Raw genomic sequence first — 25635 nt, 5'->3', positions numbered from 1 at the left:
CGAGAACAGCCCGCCGGGTGCATCCGGTCACGTGCGTGCGTGCGTAAGTGCGCCTCGCCCGGCGGCGCGGAAGTGGCGGCGTGTGTGGAGGCGAGGATGCGGGTCAAGGTGCTGAGCCGCAACCCCGACGACTACGTCCGTGAGACGAAGCTGGACCTGCAGCGCGGTGAGCGGGGCGACCGGGGGGGAATGGGGCGCGGCCCGGCCCGGCCCGCCCGCGAGGGCCGAGGGCAGCAGGCGCCGCGACGGCGGAGGCAGGCAAGCAAGGCGCTGAAGCGTCCGCCGGCCCTGCCGCGCTGCTGAGCTGCCCCGGGGGAGGGCGCCTGTCCGCTGCGAGCCGCGTAACCCCTGACGGGATGCGGTGCTCCCGCCGCCGGGCTCGGCCGGTCGGCGGAGGAGGCGGTAACGGTCGCCGTGCGCGTGCGCTCGGGCGGCTCGCCCCGCTCCTCGCGCTGCCGTGAGCTGTTGGAGTGTTGGGGCCTTCCCCGCCGGCTGCTGCCCCGTGCCGCCGCCGCGGGGCCCGCGGGTGCCGGTGCCGGGCGGCGGTGTGCGTGCGGTAGCCCTCCGCGGAGAGAAACGCTGGCCGCCCCGCCGCCGGGGCTGGCGGCTGCCGACACCGGGCTTCGGGGGTGCCGGAGCGAGGCCTGGAAAGGCCGCGAGAGCTGGAGTGCGGAGCTGGGAGGGTCCGTCACCGTCCTGGTGCTCCCAGAGTACTTCTAGTGTTACCTAGGTTACTCTTAGGAATTTTTTGTGCTTACTACTGTTTCTTTCCTGGTACATCTCATCCCGTTTCTTGCATATCCCTTATCGAAACTGGCAAAAATCATGTAGTTCTTACACATTTTTAGATGCAGCAGCTGTAGTCTGGTCGATGAGATGGTGACTTTCCATGCTCTGTTCTGCTCATCCTCCACAGAACTGATCTTATACGGCCGTGCAGCTTCACCTCTGTAACACAATAGAAATGAGGTATAGTTTCTACCTAGTGTCAGAAATAAAGTTTGTAAAATGGCTACCCTTTGTCAGAAAGAGCAGGAGTAAAGCTCTGGGCATCTTGAATGCACTAAATCAAACTATTTTGAGCAGGGTGGTAGACCTGTATTATTTTGAATTGTATATTTGATTGATTGAATTAGAGGTAGGTGTCTATGTTGTGCAAAGTAGCATCATAGCATCATAACTAACATTTTTCTAGTTATGTAATTGTGGTTATGTACTTATAACATGGAAAAATATTATTGAAGTGACCCACTGGGACAGTAGCTGAATACATCTTAATTTTCTAAGTGGGATTTGTGTGTAAGCTGTTAAATCAAATTCTCTTGTCATATTACAGAGTGATACCCAACTCCATTTCATCAGAGACTTTAGAGGTTTTGATATGCATTGAATAGTCTTTGGAAACCAGCAGACTGAACTAAGTGTCAGTTCTTAAGGAGTGATCTGTTGTCAGTTGCTCCACTGACTTTTCAACCTTTTTGCATGAAATGGAATGAAAGAGACAAAAAGCAGAAGCACAATGCCAATATCCACTGTCTTTCTCAATTTATCGTAAGGTATATCTACACAGGCAGGTGCAGAGAGATCCTTGCTTGAAGCTTGTTGGATATAAATGCTCCTGTCTGGAAAACCAGAGAGTGTTAGCAGAGGACCAAGCTAGTGAAACTCATGAGTCTTGTTTCTGAGCCAGGGCTGGCTTGCAGCTGACTAAACATGAAGAAAGCTAGGTTGCCTCTCTTTGTGCGCGTCCATGTAGCCGTGTCCTTTCTGTGTATGTTAGAGTTTAGTGGTAGGAGGTTGGTATTGTGGGTTTTTGGTTTGGTTTTTTTTTTTTTTGCTTTGTAGTTGTTTTCTTTTTAAATAATAGTTGTAAGGTATCTGCAACTTCCAGTTTGTTGTGTACATTCGTATCCTCCCTTGAAAAGGACATCAAATAATTTCAGAGTTATTTCAGACTTTACTAACTTTGAGCTTGTTAAGTGATAATACTAATGATTCCACAGACCCATTTCACAACAGGAGGAATGGCGAAAATCTTAGTATTGCAGAAAATTCTCCCATGGCAGGAAAGTCAAAGAGAAGAGCTTCTGAATTCTGCTTACTTTGAACTACACTACATACTATGGGTTTCTAATGTGTGTGTTACTCTTATTGCAGTTCCAAGAAACTATGACCCTGCATTGCATCCATTTGAGGTTCCACGAGAGTACACAAGAGCTCTGAATGCAACAAAGCTAGAACGTGTGTTTGCAAAACCCTTTCTTAGCTCACTTGATGGCCACAGAGATGGAGTTAATTGCATGGCCAAACATCCAAAGAGTTTGTCTACAGTGCTGTCTGGAGCTTGTGATGGAGAGGTAAGCTGCAGTTACAAACCACAACAAGCAAGGTACCTTTCTTCCTTCTCTTCTTTTTTTTCTTTCTCTTTCGTGATGGTTGTTTTGTGTTTGGTTTTTCTTGTTTGTTTGTTTTTAAATTCCTCCTGCTTATCTTTCTTTTTTGTCTTTTTTCAGCGTGATACCCTATCTTCTCTCAGAGTGTGCAACTTACCCAGTTTGGGGCAGTGTTTCTCAAACTGCAGGTTGTAATCTCCCATCACACAAAGGCAGCAGCTTTCAGCTGTGAGCAGAGGGTGTGGCATTCAGTTCCTCAGGGTGGAGCAGTGAATGTTAATATTTACAGTCCATAGTGATTGCTTTTTGCTGCTCATGCGACCCCCCTCCTCCCCTTGAAGACGTTAAACTGCTGCAGATTAAGATTACATGAAGTCAGATGAGTCAGTTGCAGAAAAAAATTGTCCGTCTTTCCTGTCTTCTCTGTCCTCTGTCACCCTTACATTGTTCATTTGATGCTACTTGTATATTTTAAAGGGGTCTTCTGGGTAGCTGGTTGCTTTCTGCTTTTTATAGAAGGTGTATATGTCATGCAGTAGTGTAATGGAGATTAACCTTTTCAGAGAGGAGGGGAAGGAGCTTATATGAAATGTTGGCCAGATCTCTTATCCACTGATAGAGTGAGTAAAGTACTGGGTACTATAAATACATAAGAATATAGAAACTGATCTCCATTTCTTTGTTTTTTAAATGGGCCCAAATGCTTTGAAACCAAAACCTCCATGAGAGGTGGACATGTATATAAAATGTAGTACAGCAACTGGACTGCAAACATACTGTTGGTTCTGAAGGCTACTTGCTTGCGCTTTTCTCTTTAGAGGGGTATTTTTTTGCTAAAATTATCACTGCTGCTGTCTTTTAGCAAGAACTCTAGTTCAAAAATAGGGGAATGCAAAGATGCGGTAAGTATACAGCTTAGGTGGGCAGGAGGGGTAAGAAGGAAAGAGCTGCACTTGTAACTTTTTTTTTTTTTTTCCTAAGAAGGGAATAATTAAGTAGTTTTAGCGTTATAAAATCTGGCCAGTGTTCAAGCCAGCTATGCCATTTTGTTACAACATGTACTTGAATCTTGTATTTGAATTACGATCTGCAGTTGTGGGCTGTAGAAAACTTAAATAACAACAGAACACTTTTCTGTTTTTTAACAGGTTAAAATTTGGAACTTGACCAGACGACAGTGTATTCGTACTATACAAGCCCACGAAGGCTTTGTTCGAGGCATGTGTGCTCGTTTCTGTGGTACATCATTCTTTACTGTAAGTATAATGTGTCTCCTTAGTACAGTGTAGCAGTATAGAGTGCCTGTTCACCATCTGTTTTCCAGTGAGCAACTTACTCTCTGCCATACAATATTTAAATATTGTATGAATACGTTTATTGAATTTGTCAGTCAACCTGACAATTCTATTTCTGATGAAATTTTTTTTGATGCTGTGATATGGATGTTAATTCAAGCCTATGGAAGGCATAAATACCAGAAAATTGCTAACATTGATGATCATGTAATTAAAACTTGAGTAAACTAGTTTTCATTAAAGTAGTAGATTATGTTAATTGAAAGATGTACGAACACTTAAAAAAGTAACTATTTGCATATACTGTGATTAAAGATAAGCTGATAAAATGAAGATGGTTCCATGTGAATTAAGCTTTATTAACTTATATCAACCACAACTGATTCAGTTGCCTGTGAACTGTCTGGAAATAGTATGTCTTCCTGTTTGCATTAAACCAATTCTAAGATGGTACAATAAAAAGAATTAGTTTTGAAGACTAGAGTGTCCTATGCCCAGCTCAAAAGAAACAAAACCTCAGAAGAGCTATTTTCACTACTATATATATATATCTGTTCAGCAGTAGCCAAGACATTGGTGCCTTATCAGCTCTGTTTTAGCCACAAATCCAAAACACAGTGCCATATGGGCTGCTACGAAGAACATTAAATTGGTTCCAGCCGGACGATGTACATGTACTGTCTCAGTTTCTAGAGAAATCTTATGACAAGGAGAACTAATCTTCAGGTTGGAGGTATAAAAGGGAACAGTGAACAGGCAGGAGCAAGCCCCTTACTTTTGTTTATGTCATAGATCATTCTCTTTTGAAAGGCTGCCTGTACTTAATTGCAAAGCACATCTAGTAAAATAAACAGAGTATATTTACATAAAACTGTACATGCTTTCTCCAATATTTCCAGGTTGGCGATGACAAAACTGTGAAGCAGTGGAAAATGGAGAGCCCGGAATATGGAGAAGAAGAAGAACCTATTCATACAATTCTCGGAAAGGTAGTAAATTTTCCCACATCTCTTCTTTTGAACCAATTTTTATCTAGCTTTTGGAGGAGAGAGAAATAGTTTGATATCACCTGTTATTGTAATGGGTTGTAAGGTGATGGCATCAAATTTTATAATGGCACTTTTAATGTATCTTCAAGTTTTTATTACATTTATTTTACATGTAACCAGAAAGGAATATCTCAAGAGCCGTCAGACACTACTTAGATCTGTCTCTTCTAATCATCCCTTTCCTGTGAACTGGTTAGATCTTTCTGTAGTTTCTTTCTCTTCAGATGTGTATTGTCAGTGCTTAGTCTGCATTAAATAACTTTCTTTTCATGCCAATATCTCGCAGCCATTCAATACAAAATTTTAACTTCACGTCTTTCTTTTTGACAAAAGCAGACTAAAAATCTATACTTCAGCACTTTCAATTTATGATAAGCTTATTTTAAGAACAACATTAAATGCTTTTTGTAAATAGATAGTTTGAAACACTTTAATTACTCTAATGTCTATGGAATCTGTTCGTGTCCCCATTGAAAATTTGTAGTTGTACCCGTAGAATTTCCATTTGTTTTAAAGTCAGCCGGGACTTTGTAAATGGGCTTCTAATGCTGATTCTGTTGTAAGTTAGCAAGAAATGCATGCATACGCATTAAGTGAGTACACAGAAAGCTAGTCTATTTTGTAAGGGTGCATCTGATAAGTCTTAGTTTCTGGTAGCAGTGGTGAGTTGTTTTTCAATTATATAAATAAATAAAAACATAACAGAATCAATATGCAATGACTTGTTGATCTTTTTTTTGTAACAGAACATACTTGGATATTTATGTATACGATTGGTTTTGTAAATTGTTTTTGGTTTTTCTTTTAAAGACAGTGTATACAGGAATTGATCACCACTGGAAGGAAGCTGTTTTTGCCACTTGTGGCCCTCAGGTGGACATTTGGGATGAGCAAAGGACAAGTCCCATGTGTTCCCTGACATGGGGTTTCGATAGCATAAGCAGTGTAAAATTTAATCCAATTGAGGTAATGTTTCTGTTATATGTTGGAAATCAATATTTTTCTTGATCAGTATAAGATCTAAACTATATTAACGCCATCTTTAATGTTTTTTTACCAAATTTAGATTTTGATATATGTTTTAACGTCATATTTAGGGGGGTGTATACATATATTTTAATGGCTATGTTGCTTTGGAATGTAGTACCATATATTTTCATCTTTTTATCTTTTGTCTCTGTTAGTGGGGGAGAGGAGAAAGAAAAGTAGGGTAGTCTGTTCTGCCCACAGCAATACATATCCCGTACCTCAATCATACATCGTAGTGGTTATGTGGCTGTGGAGCTCTCATCTGTTCCAGTGCTGTACTCCCTGTGACCAAGACTTCTGCCCCTCTCCAAGGCAAAACAATTGCGTTTGATCTTCTACAGCAGTTCCTATATACTTCTTGGCTGGGCTGTGTTCATAGATGAAGTGTTTATGAGGAATTGCTTGTTACTTGTAAAGTAGAGAGGACTGGGTGGATTCTGAATCTTACAGGGGAAGCTATTTAAAACGTTTGTGCTGAATAATTAGCTGCACAGAAAGAATGATGAATGTATTTCCTTGACTGAAAAAAGAACTATTCGTGAAATAGCTTGGGTATCTTATGTAAGCTGCTAACCGTAGTCTAGAAGTGTTTAGAAGACCATACACACTGCTTTTATTCTTTTTTCTTTTTTTAGACATACCTTTTGGGGAGCTGTGCTTCTGACAGAAATATTGTGCTATATGATATGAGAAAATCAACTCCATTAAAGAAGGTAATTTTTTCTTTTTGACAGAAGCTTATGGCACTAATAATCATACTGAATATGTAAATAGTCTGTAACTGTTGATAATGATAAAGGGAAGCTCTGAACTGTGAGTTCACCTAGTTTTCATTGTCTAATTTTGAGTCTTTTAACTGAGTTTGAATTAATGTTGCGATTTTTAGAAGGGCCCTTTTCTGCACTCAGACAGGCTGTCATGCTCACTGTGTTGTAATTCTTGATAAAGTGCCTGACCTGACAGCAATTTCACAATAAGAATTTTATGTTCCTATATTGCGTTCTGTCTGTGTATGTGTGATTTTTTTTTTTTATTTATTTTTTTTTTCTCCTCCTTGCCAGAAGGAAACAAGGTAACTTCTAAGGCATTTCCTTTCCGCCACTGGAAAGCCTTGCTCCGCATTTGAAAAGGCGTTTTTCTTTTGTGTGGAGATAAACCCTCCCCTATGCACCTAGTATAAACATTCAGAAATCCTTTGTAGTGGAATCAAAATTGTGTTTATATATGGAATTTACCAGTGATGTGAAGATTCCTATTTATCTTAAAGAGAATGTATGTATGTATGTAAAACAAGAAGCCAGTAATTCATACACACATATTAACCTTGATCAAGTTCAGTAGTTTTGAGCCCCAGAACTATCTTAAAAATTTTCTTCTTGAAATACAATATTCTGGCTTGCTAATATACACTCAGTGTCCTTCTGGTATGTTATGTACTGTCTGCAATGACACTGGTCTGATATACACTAGAACGGTACTTAATTATAAAATAGGAATGTTGTTGGCATAACAGTATTTCTTTCTCTCCCTGTGCCCCCCCCACAATTTTTAATGAAGTTTCATTTGGGCCACTGAGACAGTGCGTATAAAAAAATTGTCAATGATTCCAGTTGGAGACCTGAATGTCGAAATGAACACAGCCAGTGCTGTAGATCTGCAGTTATAAGTTAAAAGGATGTAGTTCAAGCCTTTGTGAACCAAGTTGGAATCTTAACAGAATTTTACATATGCATATATGCTAAATATGTAAAAACATACATACATGTGCATATATAAAAATGTATGCACATGTGTATATATGTGTCTCTCGTGTAGTAAGCCGCACGCTTAGGTGCATTTCCTGCTATAGGAGTAAAACACCGATGAGTACTTCCTTGCATCTGTGGATACAGTACTGGGTTTCCTGCTGGGATGGGGGTGATTCTGCTGTGGAGAGGCAGGTCAAATGTCCATTTCTGCACTGAGAGCTAAGAGCTCTGTAACTCCCAACAGAAGGATGCTGCTTATTAGAGGTACCTTACCTGTGTATGGGCACTGGCTTCTAGCACTGCTGTGTTCCTGGTGTTTGATCAGCAAAGCAGCTCACACGCTGCCCTGAGTTTGGAATTCAGTGGGAGTCCCTTCCTTAATGGAAATGGGAGTACAACTTCCACATCATGAAGCAGTAGCTTTCTTGCCTGTTTGTCCTGTCTGTGAGTTTTGAAGTCTTAAGTTTCAAAGAGGGATGGGTAAGATGGTGAGGTGCTGCCTAAGTGCAAAATAAGAAGTAGTCTAAAAAAGCTGGGAAAAGATGAAGTAAGTACTCCTGTTGCATGATGAGAGGAAGATGTTTTAATAGAAGTCGGTGTACTTTAAAACTACAAATCATTCTTGTGCAACCTGTGGGATCACAGGAAAGCTTAGGGTGTTTTAAAGATAGACTTTAGCATTTAAACAGCTGATAGGAACTGTGTTGTGCATTTCTTGTAACGTTCTTAGCTGTTTACCTCAACCAAATACCTTGTAGGTAGTAAAGGAGGACAGATTAATTATTTGGGTGATCTGGTTTTGTGTTAAAGTAACCTTAAAATCTCCTGGCTGACACTCTTTGTAAGCAAGTGCTCACAGTTAAAATAAATAAACCAAGATAGCCCAGCTTTCAGGGACTTCACAGCTTTGACTTGTCTTAATAAGGACTTTCTTATGAAATGACTAGGTGTATCTACAATTGATTAAAAAATAGTCTCAGGAGATGGCTCTGCTACAGGTTTATATAGTTCCGAAATGCTATTATTAATGTATTTACAGCAACTTAAATCACTTCTAGCCCAAGTTGCCTTACGTAGTTGTTACTGAATGTAATGCTAGAACTGTACAGAGAATCGTTTTCTTAGGCACTATTTTAATTCCAAATGCCACTGCTGAAATAAACTGAATGCTTATAAATTTGGGTGAAAAAATAGTGAAGCAAGATGCGGAGCATGGACTTTGACCAAACCTGACCCCTTTTGAAAAAGAGATGGGTTTTTCAGCAACATTAGAGTTTTTTTGTGGCATGATTTAAAACATTTCTTATACATGTAATGTGTCAACATTAATCGTGTACTCATTTTGTGGTGACTGAAAAACTTGAACAGGGAAGAATAAAGAACCCTCCTTGATTATTAGCTTCCCAGGTATGTGCAAGGTTTATAACTAGAAGAACAATACTGAAATCTGAACAAATTCTAGTTATCACTTTACTGTAAAGATAGGGCCTTTCAGTGGCCTATGCTTTCAGTAAAGTCACTTTAAAGTAGAGATCACTTTAGACATCATATTGAACAGGATAATGTCACCTAGGAAACGAGGACTTATGGAGAATGAGAATAATGAGACTCTGCCCGCACTCATAAAATCACAATTTTTTTGGGGGCGGTTCAGTGGAGGTTATCACTATTAACTTGCTTTGAGGTTGTGTTCATTATTGTAAAAGTTATAATTATACAACTATATTTTTTATATGTATGTCAATTTATGGTGTTTGGTATAGTAAGATGAGAACAAAAATGAGTTTGGAGTACCGTAGCGTTAAACACCCAAATTTCAGGATTTTCAAGTAAGATTATGGCTGGCCTGGAGCATTGTGGAAAATCCTGTTTAGAGTTGTTCGGTTTGTTAATAAGCAAGTTGCTCAGTAATTACACATCTACTTTGTGTTAGGCGTACTGTATGGGATTTATTTTTAAATACAGTGGTTGAAAGCTCCTCCGAGACTCAGCAGAAGCCAAAGCTGTTGTGCCGTATGGGGTGTCAGATGACCTCCTCCCTGCCTCCCCTTCTCCCAAAGGGCCCAGCTGTTGCTGCCACAGCTGTCCTCCAGCATGGGGGCATCTGACACACAGCTTCTTAATGCCTCTTGTCTAGTCCACTGTTAGCAAAGTAGGAGGGTCTTATTAGGCTGTCATCAGCTGCCTTTCTCCCACTTCAAGGCAAACTGGCCTCTTTATAGCCATCTCCTTACTAGCAGCAAGCAAATCCTATGAATGTGTAGCGAATTATTCACTGCTAATGTGATAGTGGTGAGTGGATTACAACACAGTAACTTCTAAATTCGTACATTGACACTTCAACAAGAAATGGCAACTGTCCTGGAGAATTCATGAACTACAATTTCAGAGATAAAATAATGAAGGTATAGTAATAACTTTGGGAACATCAAAATGTTATAATTGCTATGCAAATGCTGGTTCACAGTGTCAGTGACTCCATTGAAATAACCATTTAGTTAGGTGTGTTTATAGATTACCTAACTAAGGGCTCCTGTAAATGTGACGGAGAAGTGAGATTTTTCAGAAATTCCAGGTTTACATGTTGACATGGTTTACATGTTGAATGACCACTTAGAAGAATTTGCTTCTAAGATGACTTACAGAGGAAATTTAATTGCCATGTAGCACAAAGCAGTGAGCATATGATGAGGGACAGGAAGTTCTTGAGTTCCAATTCTAACACTGCTAAGGAAACATTCTGTCATGTCAGTATTCCTCTGCCATAATTCTGTATCTAGAAAGTGATTGTCTCCAGTGGTATAGGAAGTTTTGAACTACAGCGAGTATTTTACTGCCTGTAACAACGTAGCAATGTGTACATATCTTTCAGGTTATCTTGAACATGAGGACAAATACACTGTGTTGGAACCCCATGGAAGCTTTCATTTTTACTGCAGCAAATGAAGATTACAAGTAGGTGTGACCTTGCTTTTTGATAATCTTGATCATGTTATGTTTTTAGTCCGTATCTTGGTGATTTGTCATCATGCTAAGACAAATTTTTAAAAAGCTACTTAAACTCTAAATTTGAATCACTTAAGTAATAACCTAGAGAATTATAGGCTCACTGATTTAAAAAAAAATGAATTGATAGTAGACTGCCTCTTTCTCTGTATTTCAGTACCTGGCGGGGGGGGAAAGCAGTGTAACTTAGAAAAAATGCAGCTGAACCAATGCAAGTGTAACTTGCTACAGGACCTGGAAACTAAGTACTATTGGTCCAGTCTGAGGCCATATAAGTGTTTATTTTCTTGCCAACTCTTGTGAAGCTTGATATATTGTGCTGATCAGCTATTTTGATAAGAACATTTCTTAAAAAAAACCCCAAACCTCATCTTCTGTGAAACAGTTCCAGAGACTGCAATACTTATCCTTTCAATGTCTCAGAGCAGTTTTTTACTTTTGAACAATACTATCATGTGAACAGCTAATCTGATATTGAAAGAGCTGTCTCTTCAAAACTAGGCCACTGCAAAATGTGCTCCATATCCTTTTTTCCAGGAAGTCAGTGATCTAACAGAAGATCACTGTTTTCTTCTAGAATGTAGGAATTTTATCACTTATCTTAAGGCTGTTCTTCCAAGGAAATGGAATCTGGCCCGGACGTTGAAAGTGGGCGTTGTATCTAATGTACTGCTTTTCACCTATTTTGGTTATGGTATGGTAAGGCTACTAGGCTACCTAATCTGTTTGTTTCTATGTCTCGTCTCCCCTGCTCCCCGCCCCGCCCCCCCCCCCCCCCCCCCCCCCCCCAACTAAAAATGGTAGCTGTTACTGTCAGGGACAACAGTCCTCTTGCAAACTAAAGCAATTAGTATAAGCACAATGGCAAATGCATATATCAACAACGCACATGCAAGTGTTAGGTGATTATATGGAGTAGTGGTTTTGAATGTGACACTAGCATACGTTTTCTTGGGGAATTTAGAAGGAAAAAGCAATAGTTGCCGGTAAACTATTGAATAAGAGACATTGAATTAATTCCAGTTATGCATTCATCCGCAGCAAGGAGGGTGAGAAACCTGCTAAATTACAGATTTTTAATGTAGTAGTTATACTAGATAGTGTATCTTAAGCAGATTTCATTAAATGCTTTGTCTGTAAAGCACCTTTGCGTATTGGCAGTAGGCAAATTAATGATCTACTCAGTTATTATGCCTTGCTATGTATCAGTGGGCTTGCTGATTCAAAGGGTAGACCTCACCTGAGCTTTGAAGTGCTTAAGAGCAAACCAGCTGTGGTCCAGCAGCTATGTGTTTATTTTGAATGTAATGCTTTTCTACAGATAGTGTGCTCTGCTGAACAGTGATCTCCTGTATTGAAGGGCCAAGCTTTCCTTGGACTCCTACATTGTCTGGCCTCAAGACAATCAGGCAGTAGGAAAGGGTGCCAGCCAAACAGGAACTTCACAGTAGACTCTGAATTACTAGGAGTTCCCAATATGGGAATATCCAGAAACCTTGCAGAGTTGATAGGCTTGCCATAATGATTCAGAGATGCTTGTCCAAGTTCAGGTTATGTACTTATATCTGAAGATGGAGTAAAGGAGGACAGCGTGGTGGTTGGAGAAATAGATTTGGTCAGTGACCCATGAACAGATGATGAAGGCAATAGTGGAGACTATGTTCTCTGACAGTGAGCAAGGGTCTGATCCAATAACTAGAGCCTCTGGTTAATAAACTTTTTTCAAGCCCTAAACAATGCATCATTCTTTCTTTTCATGTGTTATGAGCTGTTTTAAAGAGTTCCCTTTGCAATATGGATCTATCCTTAAGTGTGGTTTATGTATGATTAAAGTAGCTGTTCAGCAAAAATGTACTATTTACTTAGGAGTTGTGAAGATACTAAGCTGCTGGTGTATTTATTTTAAAGCTTGTATACTTTCGATATGCGCTTTCTTGAATCGCCTGTGACGGTGCATATGGATCACGTGTCTGCTGTTCTTGATGTGGATTATTCGCCCACTGGGAAAGAATTTGTCTCTGCCAGCTTTGATAAGTCTGTCCGCATTTTTCCTGTAGACAAAGGTCACAGCAGGTGAGTGATTTTACACCTTTCTCTCTTGCTGTCGTTCATTCCAGTGACCTCTCTCCCTAGTCCTCAAAATTCTTAACTGATTCATTAACATCTTCATTGGGGCATTCGCTTCCTGTGAATATTGAAATCTTATTCTGTATATAACTTGAGATTGACAGGTCGTGTACTTGACAGATAATTCTGGAGTATGTATTAGAGTAGAACTTCTGCTTAACAGATAGCAGTATTTATGCAGTTTTGGATTAAAATTACAGTGCATTGTTGTTCTTGGGTGTACTCATTTGTATTTTACTAAGATTAATCCCATCTTATTTCCCTCTATATATATCTTTATTGTTTTTAGGTGACTTTGTAGTGTATCTGTTGCCACTTAAGTTTGCAGTGCCTTACAACATTGTAGCATTCGTTTTTCTAGGGACTGTCTTCATCCTATATGGATGATTGCGAAAGACGTTATGTGAAAAGCATTGTTGTATGAATTCCTGAGATCAGTTTGGGACACTTGTGGTCTGTTTCAGTACACTTATTACCTTTTGTTCATATTTTGTTACCCAGGTTTTGATTCATGTGACAATGCTTTGAATACAATTCACTTTGAATTAGTTTTTCATGTAAGATTTCATAAGGCAGTGTATTAAATATTTTGCTGAAGTTCAGATTGGATCTACTGTGTCTCCATTATTATTTTTTTTCTCGGTTTGTTGAAAATTGAAGCAAGTTATCAGATCTGTCTGGTATCATTTGTTCTTCATAAACCTACCTTCATTATTCTCTGTTGTCAGCTCTTCCTCTTTTTTCTTAATTTTACTTCTAGTTGCCTTCCTCTGTCCAGCCTCGGCCCCCCCAAAAGTTGCTACTGGGTCAAGTTCTAGGTGGTTTGGGGGGTGGAAATGTTGAAATATTAGTTGGAGAGGAGTATATTTTTATTATTGATGGATGCAGTTACATATGCATTATTCAGTGTAACTGTGTGTTCCTATACTGCATTAAAGACTGAGAGGGGCTGTTTACATTTTCCTTTGTATCTAATCTACAGGTAGTTTTCATTTTCTTCCTGTCTTGCAATAGTATTTTGAATGTAATTGGGTATTGTGGTTCCTTTGTGGGTTTGTTTTGTTTCTTTTTTTAATTCTTGTATTATTAAACAATATGGTTAGCAGCTCCCGTGTTCTACAGATTTTCCTTTCTATGGAACAGTAATGTTCACAAAAGTGGTGATATGCAAAGTTAAAGCACATCATTGAGGGGAAGTTTGCAGACCCCATAATGCAACAGTAAAAGGCTTTATTCCACATAATAGCAGATTGTTGCCAAGGCCCGTGGAAGGAATTTTCCTCTTTGTCCCCCTTTTTTCCCCCTTCTGTGTGATGGCCATAAATCTAGTGAGGAAAAGCCTTACAAATGAAGAGCTTAGCCTCATATAAGCTGACTAGGGCATTCTGGGACACTTAAAATTCTTTAGAAGCTGGGCTTTTTCAGAATTGCACAGTTGAAATTAATCCCATGGAATGGAGAAGAGTCTCCAAACGGAAGATCTGATCCCACTTGGAAAACTGAGAGGGCAGTTAAGAGTATCTGTAAACAAGGATCCTGATGGTATTCCAGTTTTGACTTTTGATCTCCTGCCAATCTGAAAAACTCCTAACTTCCATTGCTTTCTATTTTATTTTAAAATGAAAATTTAAATTAGGAAATTGATTAACTGTAAGAAATAAAATTTATTATGAAGTTGATTAAATTAATAAATTCTTGGTAAACAGAACCGGATGTCTGTGCAAATTTTTTAAATGACAGATCCAGGTTATTTGGCCATGTTTTGTGTTTTTCCTTTCCCTGAGAATGATATTAAATAACTTGTGATGACAGCAACAGGAGAGGCAAAGGCTGAAAGCTCAGAATAAGGAAAGGAAAAGTACTTAGTTCCCCAAAGGTAGGTGAAGAAAAGCTTTGTTATTGAGCCAAATAGTAAAATGAGAGTAAACATAGAAATGCTTATGAAAATGCACATGTGCACGCACGCTATTAAATGTCAACATCAGTAAAAAGCTGATGTGAGTATTAATGTTTCCTGAAGGTACTCGTGCTCAGTCTTCCACGTGGTTGTTCTTGTAGAGCATCACTTGAGTGTGAATTACAAGATGTGGTTAAGCTTATTAAAGCTTATTTAAGGTGATATATTGGTTACTTTTGTTTTTCTCACGACTTTTCCAGCTCAACCCCAGTCTAGTTTTTCCATGGCTCTTGAATAGGTGGTGTTGCCAGATTTCCTTTCTGTTACTACTTGGATTTTACTTGTAAAAATAACTGGGTAGAAGAAAGAGAATGGTCTATAAGCTGCAGTGTGTGACTGATATACCAAAGGAGTGGGTATTAGTGGAAAATAAGTAGGCCTTACTTATTCTTCACCTTTAGAGCGCTAATAAATAATTAAAATTACAGGAAAATGTACTTAGTCCTATATTTTTATAGCAGAAATGAAAGAATAACTTTATGAATAATGTTGTTCTGCTGGTTTGGTACATAAATGAAACTCGCATCTAATTTTCATTAAGTATCAGTTTAAATGTAACATGTAAAAACATTTTTCAATGGGTGCTTGCACTGGTTGAGCAGTAGTCTTATTGGCAGAAATTAAATGTAGTTTATACTTTAATAGCCACACAGCTGTTCTGAATCCTTTTGTACTAGCTGATATTTCTTGTTGAGTTCTTGTTTGCAGGACTAGAGACTTTTTTCTTTGAGTTTTTAGGGTTTTAAAACTTTTCCTAGGAGTCCTTTAGACAATGATAAGGAAGTCTGTTTTTTGGGGAAAGGAGGGAAATCACAATGAAGAGTAGCCAATCCATTGCCATGTCATAAATGGGCAGCTGGAGGTGCTTATTTACTGTTTTCTTTCCTGTTCATAATGGTGGTGTCAGATTCCTTGGCATCCATTCTTCTGCAGTCCTATTCTGTAATGCTTGATTGGTGTAACAGCACATGAATGAAAATTATTTTGGGAACAGTATGCATATCATTGTATACCCATGGCATGTTTTGCAAAAAGAGTTACTCTTTAGCTATTTACTGTAATTTCTATGAAAGCACTTATTGAAAAAGCATCTTATCCTAGGTGGTCCTTTTATCAGTCTAACCATCACGCTTCATTTGAATTCTCTCTGTCTATAGATTTAAGATCAGCACAGTGTTTAATAGGTCAGATTTTTAAAAAACAACAAAAAAAATTAAAATTTTTGCCTTGAACGGAATGCTTTCTGCTATTTGAAAAGTAATGTTGGTGGGAAAAGTGATGATGGATCATTTTAAAATGTTTCTCTTTGCTTTAGGGAGGTATATCATACAAAACGAATGCAGCACGTCATCACTGTAAAATGGACTTCAGATAACAAATATATTCTGTGTGGCTCAGATGAGATGAATATTCGTCTGTGGAAAGCTAATGCTTCTGAGAAACTGGGAGTGGTAAGAGTTGCATTTTGCTTTTTGTTATCACAAGACGTTTGGGGTTTTTTTGTTGTTATTACAACTGGTTAGCCTATTCAGCTTCTAAAACCTTGTTTCTAAAGGGAAAATGTAAAATTATAGTTTGATATTTGTATTTAATTTGAAAACTGACATGCACAGTATAGCTCATTGCATTTACTGCAGCTTATAATAATAATAAAATTACATGCCTCGTTGTTGCTACGCAAGGTGACTTTTTTTGGTCTTATTTAATGTTAGTAATAATCATCAGTTCTAGCTAAACTAGATGAGAGTTTTTTTTACCTTGGTGCTACAGGTGAGAATTCATCCCTTTGCACTAGAGAAAAGGCAATAAATTCTGGTTTGCCATACATAACCCTAAGCTTCAGTAGAATGACTTATGAGTCTTAAAAAACTTTCACTGGCATGCGAATGGTTCATGTGCAGTTCGTACTGTGATAAGCATACGCATTGTAAAATAGACCATTTGCACTGATGCATAACTGAGATCGTCATTAACCTATATAACTCTCAGATATCAAGTGCGCAAACTAGTGTGGTGTCTGAAGTCTATTTAATTCAGTGTAAGTCCGTTTGGTTGAAGTGTTCCTAGTAGGAACAGGCATCAGTCTAATTAGGTACATGTCTTTTCAGTTACGCTTGTTCAAATGTTTATGTATAGGCAAAGCCAAAATATTCTATTACAGTTACCGCTGATATATATTCATCTGCACAGTTGTATTAAAGTCTTGAATGACTTTGGAGAATGAATTTGACACTTTGTCTGCTGGGAGTAATCCCTTTACATAGGTTTATATTGTTATGATATTTTGGAGGTGCTTACATTGCTTTTTCTGAGCTGATCAGCAGAGCTGTCTTATAATGCTTGGGGGAATTTCTACTTGATCTTGTGAAAGACTGAGGGGGGAGGGAAAGGGAAGCTGTAATTCAGGGAAGAATATTGTATAGTTAAGGGGATGGATCTATTGCATAGTTATGTCTAGGGCTGCTTGTGGTTACCTGAAGCTCCATCAAGTTATAGTATCTGCGTAGGAGGAAAGTGGAGTGGAGCTGGGAGAGGTGGCAGGTGAATGGGAGTGGTAGGAGTACTTAGGGCTTTGTGGAATGGGATATATCCCATTGTGGAATGGGATAATTCATGGACTGTTGTGCATTGTGAAGCACTGGATATGGAGCAGTACAGCTAAAACATCTATGTCTTTAGCCATGGCCCACCGTAGGTATTTGAAAGTCCTGTTCTTCTCATCTTTGCTATAGATAAAAACACCATAACTTTGTAGCCTGTATAGTATTCGTGGTTACAAACTACTATTTAAGTTGAATTTCTTTAACGGAATAACTCTTCTTTTTTGTTGAGGATGCTATTTTTCTGTTCTGAATTGATTCTTGGGATTTTCCCATGTAGTGCTTCAGTCAAACATTTAAATATCATTCCCATACTTGCTAATTCCAAGGATTCCGCAAAGCTCATTATAGACTTTTTGATTTAACTTTTATGTTGAATTTGCTTAGACAGTGCAGTGTTGGGCAGAAATATTACCTATTTTCCTGTTGTCGTATCCATATGCTCATGGCAATGCCCTTTTCACCTGGTTTTACAGTATTAACTGAAATTTTCTCTCTTTATTCACTATATTCTTAGTGAGAGAGCATGCTGTCTCGAAGACGTTCTGTAACAGAATTGTCTGGTGGTTTTGACACGCATCTTTCCTCTGTGCCCTTTGTATGAAGGACAAGTGGGTAAAAAGAATGTCAGAAATACCATTTTCATATAGAATGAATCCTAATGTTTTCAGGTGTGAACAGAAAATTCACTATATTGATTACTAGATGGCATCAGCTCTTCTTCTTACAAAAGAGTGAGGATACTTGGCACTGGGAAGTAATAGACAAACCCAACTACTCCCGCATCGTGGAAATATGTACCAAAAGGACAACTTAGCTATTGTTTAAGTATTCAAAATGTAGCTTGGTAAATGACATTCTGCTGTTTTCTGTAGTATTTGCATTAGTGAAAACTGGCAGTGGATGGCCCTAAAAAAGGTGCTACTAATTATGACTGTTGGGTATTGGATAGGTCTGCACATTAATACTCTCGTGTTCCTTGACCTGACAGGGAATCCTACATAGAATAGCCTGTCCTCCCCCCCCCCCCCCCCCCGCCCCGCCCCATTAAGTACAAGGTTGCTGCTTGACATGCGTCTTGGAGGCTGCATGTATGATTCAGTTCTGCTGTTGTGGGATCATCCAAATACAGCTTTTGTAGCATGCATATGTGTAAGGGTTTGTAAGCGTTTCTGTCAAGGCTCTTTGGCTGTCAGCTCCCAAGTCAATAGCTATCTATAACACCCAGGTCAAGTGGCATGTGTTTGTTTTGTTTGTTTGTTGGGTTTGGCTTGGGGTTTGTTGGTTAGTTTTTTGGTTTGTGGTTTGTTTTTTTTTTTTTACTATCAGAAATGGAAGTCATCCCATCATTTAGAATACAAAACCTGTCATCCTATCTTAAAGAAAAAAACCCTTGCAACATCAAAAGGCATCTTAAGAAAGCAAAATTATTTAGAAATACAGGAAGAACTTAAAAGGGACCTAGTGAATTATGTAGAAAAACTGCTCTCATTTCACATGGATGATGCTAATGAACTTGTAAAGAATTATGCTATAATAAGAAGAGATGTTTCACATCCCTATATCTTGTTGAAGCCTTGAATTTAGCAAGATGCAGAATTTGGATGTTATATTAATAACTGTCTGAAGTTGCTATAGTTGTTAAAAATTTTTTTAGAAGCACTATGAAATTTTATTTTTCAGATGTTTAGAGAGTAATTGTTGCCAATAGAACATAAGAGTGGAATCTTTGTGGCTTATCACGTTCTTGGATATGCCTTGGAAATGTTGCTTGGATTCAGGCAACTGCCAGTCCTTGTTCGATCCAGCCTGGTAGTTTCTGTGATTCTTAACGTTGCAACTGTTAATGCTATTTATCAGGTTCCACTGTTTTTTCTTTAGTACCTGCTCCTTCTTTTTTAGAGGATTGGTGTTCTTATCTTCATAGACATATGGTTGCTCATTTTATGAATGTCCAGTTGTTCCATAGTCTGTGGCTATTTTTTGAACATTGAAAGCTGAACATTCAGTAATTCTGTCAGAAGTGTCAGAATATATCTTAAATGCTTAGTTGCTTGGTCTGCTGTTTTTCTTCGCTGAGAAGATTTGATTGAATGACTCATCGAAAGGTCACTGTATTTCTGATATAATGCTAACATCTTGTAATACATTGCATTTTAAGATGGATGTTTTTGGGGTGGGGGTGGATGAAAACCAGCATCCTGAAAGAGAAAGAAAAATGGTAATCAAACACTTTTTTTTTTTTTTTTTTTTGCTTTGGTGAGTACTTAGTCTTACTTGTTTTTAGTGTTGCTGGGTTCCAAGGAAGTTATAGTAAATATATAGTACTTATGTTGTGACTGATAAACATTTATGCAGTTGGAAAGTTGTACTTTCTGAACTGTGGCTTACCCTAGCAGTCATCAGTTCTGACATGCATGTTTCTTTTGGTTTTTAATGTATTTGGCATCGCAGTCATTATCCAAAATCAGTGAAACATTAAAGTAAGAATAAAAGTCTCTGGAGGAGCCAGAGGCATGCTGTGTCTCCACTCCACTGACAATTAAGCCTGCATGGGTTTTACGTAGGGGTAACAAACCCCAAATCTCTCTGTTGGAGCTATTGCAGAAGTTGCTTTAAAGTAATTTGCAATGTTTAGTTTTTTAATAAGTTGATTAAATAATAAATAATTTTCATTAAATAGGACTTAACAGGTGTTATTTTTAAAGCAGTAAACCTCTCGCTCTGCATGTCCAGAAGCAAAAGACTCAATTAACCAAAACTTTCAAGATACTCCAGACTGTTCAAATGCTGTACATAAAATGTGACATGTTAAGTATGTTTGAGGCTGTTGTACATGTGCTTTTGGAGAGGTTTGGGATTTCTGAAAAGGTAAATGACTTTGGCTTTTGAGGAAAAGAGGAAAATAGAGCCTTGTCTGAGTCAAAAGGCTGAAAAAGTAGCAGTAATAGAGTATATTTCAGTTAATAGAGCAGAATTAATCTAATTAATACAAAGAAAGGGATAGATTGGGTTTTTTGAATTGTAGTGAAAGCAGTGAACTATTAGTAAAACTTCAAAAAGCTGTGGTATTCTTCAATCTATTGACACTTTATAAAAAAATTTACACCTGCAGTTTTTAGAGTGTAAATGCTTAGTAACATTACTTCTGTGAGTAACAGCTGCAAAATTTGCTCTGTTACATTTCCAAAGTAGGTAGGAATTAGAACAGAGCACTAGACAATTGAAGAAGAAAACTTTATGCTTGGGAATGATTTGTATTTCAGTAAACGTAAAAACTAGCGTGAAGAATGAGTGTAACAGTAGTGGAGCATAGGTTTGCTGCTTTCTTACAAGATGCAGAAATAACAGCTTTTGAGTAAGGACTGAAAAAGATAGGAGAAAGTGCAGTTACAAGTCTTGATTTTGATCTAGCGAAGTGCATTAGCAGGAGCACATCAGAACTGTCTAAGTAACTGTATGTCCTTTCAGTCTGCTGCTAGTATACAGTTCCATTTTGTGAGATAAGGCTGATAACAAGCAGTACCAGATATTGTGTGACATGGCATTCTTTTCATAGTGATTTTGGGTTTGTGATTCAATGCACATGTAACTTCATCCCTTTAGCTATGCTTTTGTCCTCTTAACGTCTATGTTACCTTTCTTTTTTTCATTGTCCATTTAGATGTGAAGAAGCTGTAAGTTTTTGGTCCAAGGAAACAATGAGTAATAAACCTTATGGTAATAAGTTTAGAAAGGTGTTTTCACCAAAGCAATGGAAAAAAGTAAATAAAGACAAGCTATGGTGTAGGAAATTGCTGGGATACATTTGCATTCTAAAAATATGTTGCACCTGTGCTCTGTCTGCCCTAACCTAGAAGGGCAACCTGGACAGGATAGATAAACAGCCATTTCATCTTCTCATGCTGAATCACAGCAGTCCAATAGTGTGGAGTTTTAAATACTGCCCAGTACAAATACAGCCCTCTTTAAAAGGAGAATTTTTTTGTTGGAGGTGGTTTTAGCTCTTCAATCAGGGCTCTGGAAAAATGCTTACCTTCTGTTGCAAATGAGTGAGGGGTGATTTAGAAACATTTTGTTTTGCTTAGATGGGAAAAATAACCAGCCTCTATCATTTGGAGGGAGGAAAGAGGCATAGGCAGTTTACTCGAGGATACATTTTCCTATTGCTGACAACTTCATTGCATTTTAGAGTTCTTTTTTCCCCCCCCTTGTTTTCACTCTAGATATTTGCTGTGAAGTACTGCTGTGGTAATGGCACAAATCAGCTGTCTTTCTGCCACATAATTTCTATTTTCTTCATATAGGAAGGAAGTTGCACATTCACTTTTGGAATGTGTGGAAAAAAGGGTCATATGTCATCTTTAAGCATGTCTTCCACTCATGATGTCATATAAATCCTAATTTATTACACTGTAGAGTGTTCTAGTCCCTATAAACAAAATCTCTAATCCTGCTAAATCGTGCTGCGTTTACAGCATCTTCTCCAGCTCAAAGCAGAATGGGAAGCAATGCTGTTCTCTTCAGCTCTTTACGTTGACCTTTGTAAAATGACTTGCAAGAGAGTCTGGAATTCAGTGCATTATTGCAGTCTGCTTTCTTAGCTATCTGCTATCTCTCATAAATAGACAGAAACTTGTCATTACTGCAAAATTTTCTTTTATCGTCATGTAGATGAGGGTGCACTTAACACAGCCTGGTATATGGGGCATTGGCATTCAGTAGTTGGATGGAAAGTCATCAGCTGTGTGCATTTCTATATACCACATTACACACAAAAATGGAATCAGACTCAAACATAACCACCGCTTAATCTATATTAATTTTTTAAATAAGGTAACTTGGATGTATCTTTAATTTACAGATTCACCTCTTGTCTGTAGAATCATCAAGGTTATACTAAATCAGCAGCAATTTGCTCTTCTTAAATTAAAGGAAAAATCATTGCATTTAATTAAAATAAAAGCTCTTTAATGTGGATTATGTTGGCAGTTTTCTGCAGAGTGGGAACACCTGGGATTTATTGAGAGTGAACCAGCTATTCAGGCTGGCTCACTGGAAGGAATTTCGGTAAAGGGCGGGGGGGCAGTTTTAGTGGGTTAAGATTGTAAAACTTACTTGTAATTTGAGGGGTCATGATAAATGTAAGTAAAGCAGAAGGATCTGCTTTTACGAATAAGAGGGTGTGGAGAAACAGAGGTTAAGAGTATTATGTGTCTCTGATGCCTGAATAAGAATTTTGAGCGATGAGCAACTCTGCATCTGGTAGCTGGTTTCTTTATTGTCCCAAAGGAGAAACTCCTTTGCTGTATGTTTTATTAATACTTGCTTTCAGACCATTAATGGTATTTTGGACAAAAATTATCTGAGTATAATTATTTTTTCAGAATTTATAAATATTCTAGCAGAAGTCACTTCTAAGTGACCTCCAGAGTGGAGAAGATATAGCCAATTGCTTATCTCAAAGGGGAACAAAGCATGTCTCATAATAATGTAGGTGGAATTTCCAAATTTTTGTGTGTGTAATAAAGTTGTTGGTTTTGTTATTGCTTTTTTTTGTGTTAGTATCTGAAACTTAGGTTCTGTTTTTTCTTGAGAAAGTAAGAAATTAGTGAAACTGAGTCAGTTGCAAAGCTGAATAAATAAAGTTGTCTGAACTATTGTTTTGCTTTTAATACTTTAGATGCAGGTAGTAGTGGATGAAATAAATGTGGGAGGACGAAAGACTTGTGCCACTGCTTGTTTGAGAACATTAAAGGTTTTCAGATGTCTGAAATACTGGAGCTAGAGTGTTTTGGGAGGGAGGGTAGGAAGATGAAGACAGGATTATCCTTTGTTAATATTAAAAGATTTTCTGTTTATGTTAAAAAACATTAAGTGGCTTGGGAGCAGAGGACTTTTTTTTCTGTAAAGAATCACTTGCTGCTTTGGTCAAAGTCTGAAAGCTCACTGGGTTGAAATGCAATTGAAATTCCCAGAGATCCAAGCAAATCCAAAATACATGGAAACTGATATCCCTTGTGAAGCAATGTGTGCTTTAAACGAAAACACAGTACGCACATATATTTTGCTTTTGATAAATAAGCATTAGGACCAAAGGAAACATGCCTGGTTGGGAAAAAAACCCAAACATATCTTCTGTAAGTTAGCTGTCAGGAAACAGTGTTTCTCACTTTCAATGTTGTTAGTGGTGGCTCAGACATAATTTTAAACATGGATAAAGTTAAAGTTTTTTGTGATAATACTAGCTCACCTGTATTTCATGTGTTTGTGATACTAAGATATTTTTAGCTGTGTGATGAAAGTTGGACTCCCTGCCTGCCATGTAGTCAAGCTAATACTTGAAATGTGATATGTACACTGTGCTTCCTAATGGATCAAGGTGCTGGGTAAGATTTAGGCCAGCTAAAGAGCTGTCTGTAAAGCTGTTCAAGAAGACAATTCACTTATAGCATTTGTACTTACACTGGCTAGTGATTAAAATGCCTGCAAATCTTTGTTTCACAGCAAAAATTGATCATCATCAGAGGTTAGGAAAGCAGGCGGACTCTATCAAAGAGGTTTTACTGTCAGCTATTTCTATTCTCTCTTCTTTCTCTACAGCTCATTAAAATCTGATTTTCAGGGAGTAAATTCAGTTACTTTACTGAACTTGGAAACCCGTGATAATGTTTTATGTTTGAGCATTGGACTATTGTTGAAACTGTAGGTTTTTAATGCTTACTTACCCTAATGCTGATGTTCCTGTGGTTGCAGCCGTTTGCTAGAAGGAAGGTGTTTGAATTAGAAGTTAAAATTTTGTTTTGTAGAGAAAATCGTGACAGTTAAATCCCTGTTGTTTTGTAACATGTCTGTCTGTGATGTTTTCCTCGTAGCTTGCACCACGAGAGAAGGCAGCTATGAATTACAATCAGAAGCTGAAGGAGAAGTTCCAGTATCACCCACAGATCAGACGCATAGCTCAACACCGTCACTTGCCTAAAAGTATATTTTGCCAAATCAAGGAGCAACGCATCATGAGAGAAGCTCGTCGGCGAAAGTATGTCTTTCTTTTCTGGCTTTGTTTTTTCTTGGTCTTAATAAAATGCATCACTGCAGTGCTGTAGCAGCAATACATGGGAGTGTTAGAGCTACAATGTGTGGGAAGAACAAGTATGAGCTACTTTTAACATCTGAAGACGTGATCATGAACTACTGGATTGATTAACCTTTGATTATAAGGAAAATGCAGACAAATGCCAGTATCAGTGAGGACTGGCTACTTCCCAAAAGTTCACTGAAGAAATGGGAGCAAATACCATGTTGGAAGGAGCCACAATGCTCCGTTAAACACAACGCGATGCAACACTGTAATGGAAACAGAATGGGCTGTTCCAAGTGTGTGGAGGATTTTTTTGGGTGTTTTTTGTTGTGATTTTTTTAATGCCAGACTCCAGGATGAGTGTTTTCTGTCACCTGGGTCATTGCCATATTGGAATTTCTAGGAGCAGAAGGTGGCATACTTTGCCGTAGCCATTAAATTAACAGGAAAACCAAAAAGAGGTGGGTTTTAGTCCTCTTTCTCAGCTGAAAGACTTACAAACTTGAGCAGCAAATCCTGTTGTCGTGAAACCCAAGTAAGCTGAGCTCCCAAGAAAAGGCTTGATTTGAACCTTTTCTAAATTAACCAATTTTAAAATTATTTTTCAAAGGGACAATCCTTCTTCTCAAAGGAGGAAGTACGTGGCTTTTGATTAGTAAAAGCGGAGCAATTCTTAATTTCTTTTTTTAAATTGTAGGATATCTCCATTAGTAGCTTAAGGAAGAAGCTAGTATTTTTTAAATCTTTGTGCTGACTACTGGATTTCATTTTTCTGTTTTTTGTTTCTAGGGAACTGAATCGTCGTAAGCACAGCAAACCAGGATCTATACCAGTTGTGTCAGAGAGGAAGAAACATATTGTGGCAGTAGTGAAATAATTGTTTTCATGTGTACAAAATGTCACAATGAAAGAAAATGTCACTATTGAATGAATCCACTGTACCAAATTTGATGGACATTGGTAAGACGATGTATGGCTCCAGAAACGTGGCTTTTCTTCCAAGTCTTCACATGCTCTGATTTCTCAAGTCATCGTCTGCTTTGGGTAGTTATAAGAATTGGCCCTGTAATATTTTATTGCCACTAGCCTGTCTGACGTTACTGGCCCAACACTGTGTATTGCAGTGGAGTTTGACCCTTTTGATATAAGCAGACAACTTACTGGTTGGTGGAGGATATCTGTAGTTCCAGTCCTATTCCTTGGTACCGTTACTACAAAAGAAGGATGAAATCAATTCAGATTTGTCAGAGGCAAAAAAACCTTTTTTCCATATAGAGTTATAAAATCAGTTGTCCTTATGCTGTTTTTTTTTTTAAAAACAAATCTAATAAAGTAAACAAGTGACCTTAA

The 25635-nt window shown here is 38.3% G+C and overlaps 1 protein-coding gene across 2 annotated transcripts; it reads left to right on the top strand.

The window, feature by feature from the left end:
• Nucleotides 1-7: 7 nt before the first annotated feature.
• Nucleotides 8-25635, top strand: DCAF13 (DDB1 and CUL4 associated factor 13). Of its 2 annotated transcripts, XM_087748148.1 has the most exons (12): nt 59-166; nt 849-969; nt 2158-2357; nt 3542-3649; nt 4588-4677; nt 5548-5703; nt 6402-6479; nt 10387-10469; nt 12429-12593; nt 15920-16055; nt 24080-24243; nt 25075-25635. In XM_087748148.1, exons 3-12 carry the CDS (start codon nt 2301-2303, stop codon nt 25160-25162), a joined length of 1125 nt encoding a protein of 374 aa, XP_087604274.1. In that variant the 5' UTR covers nt 59-166; nt 849-969; nt 2158-2300; the 3' UTR covers nt 25163-25635. The 2 variants fall into 2 exon arrangements, with proteins under 2 accessions (XP_087604268.1, XP_087604274.1); XM_087748142.1 differs by lacking the exon at nt 849-969 and having other exon boundaries at nt 8-166.

This window comes from Nipponia nippon, unplaced genomic scaffold, assembly GCF_047370975.1.
Source record: "Nipponia nippon isolate SJK-2023a ecotype South Korea unplaced genomic scaffold, ASM4737097v1 scaffold_1, whole genome shotgun sequence".
Classification (NCBI taxonomy): domain Eukaryota; kingdom Metazoa; phylum Chordata; class Aves; order Pelecaniformes; family Threskiornithidae; genus Nipponia; species Nipponia nippon.
The sequence above is the reverse complement of the archived record's forward strand: the minus strand, read 5'-3'. Positions and strand labels throughout refer to the sequence as shown.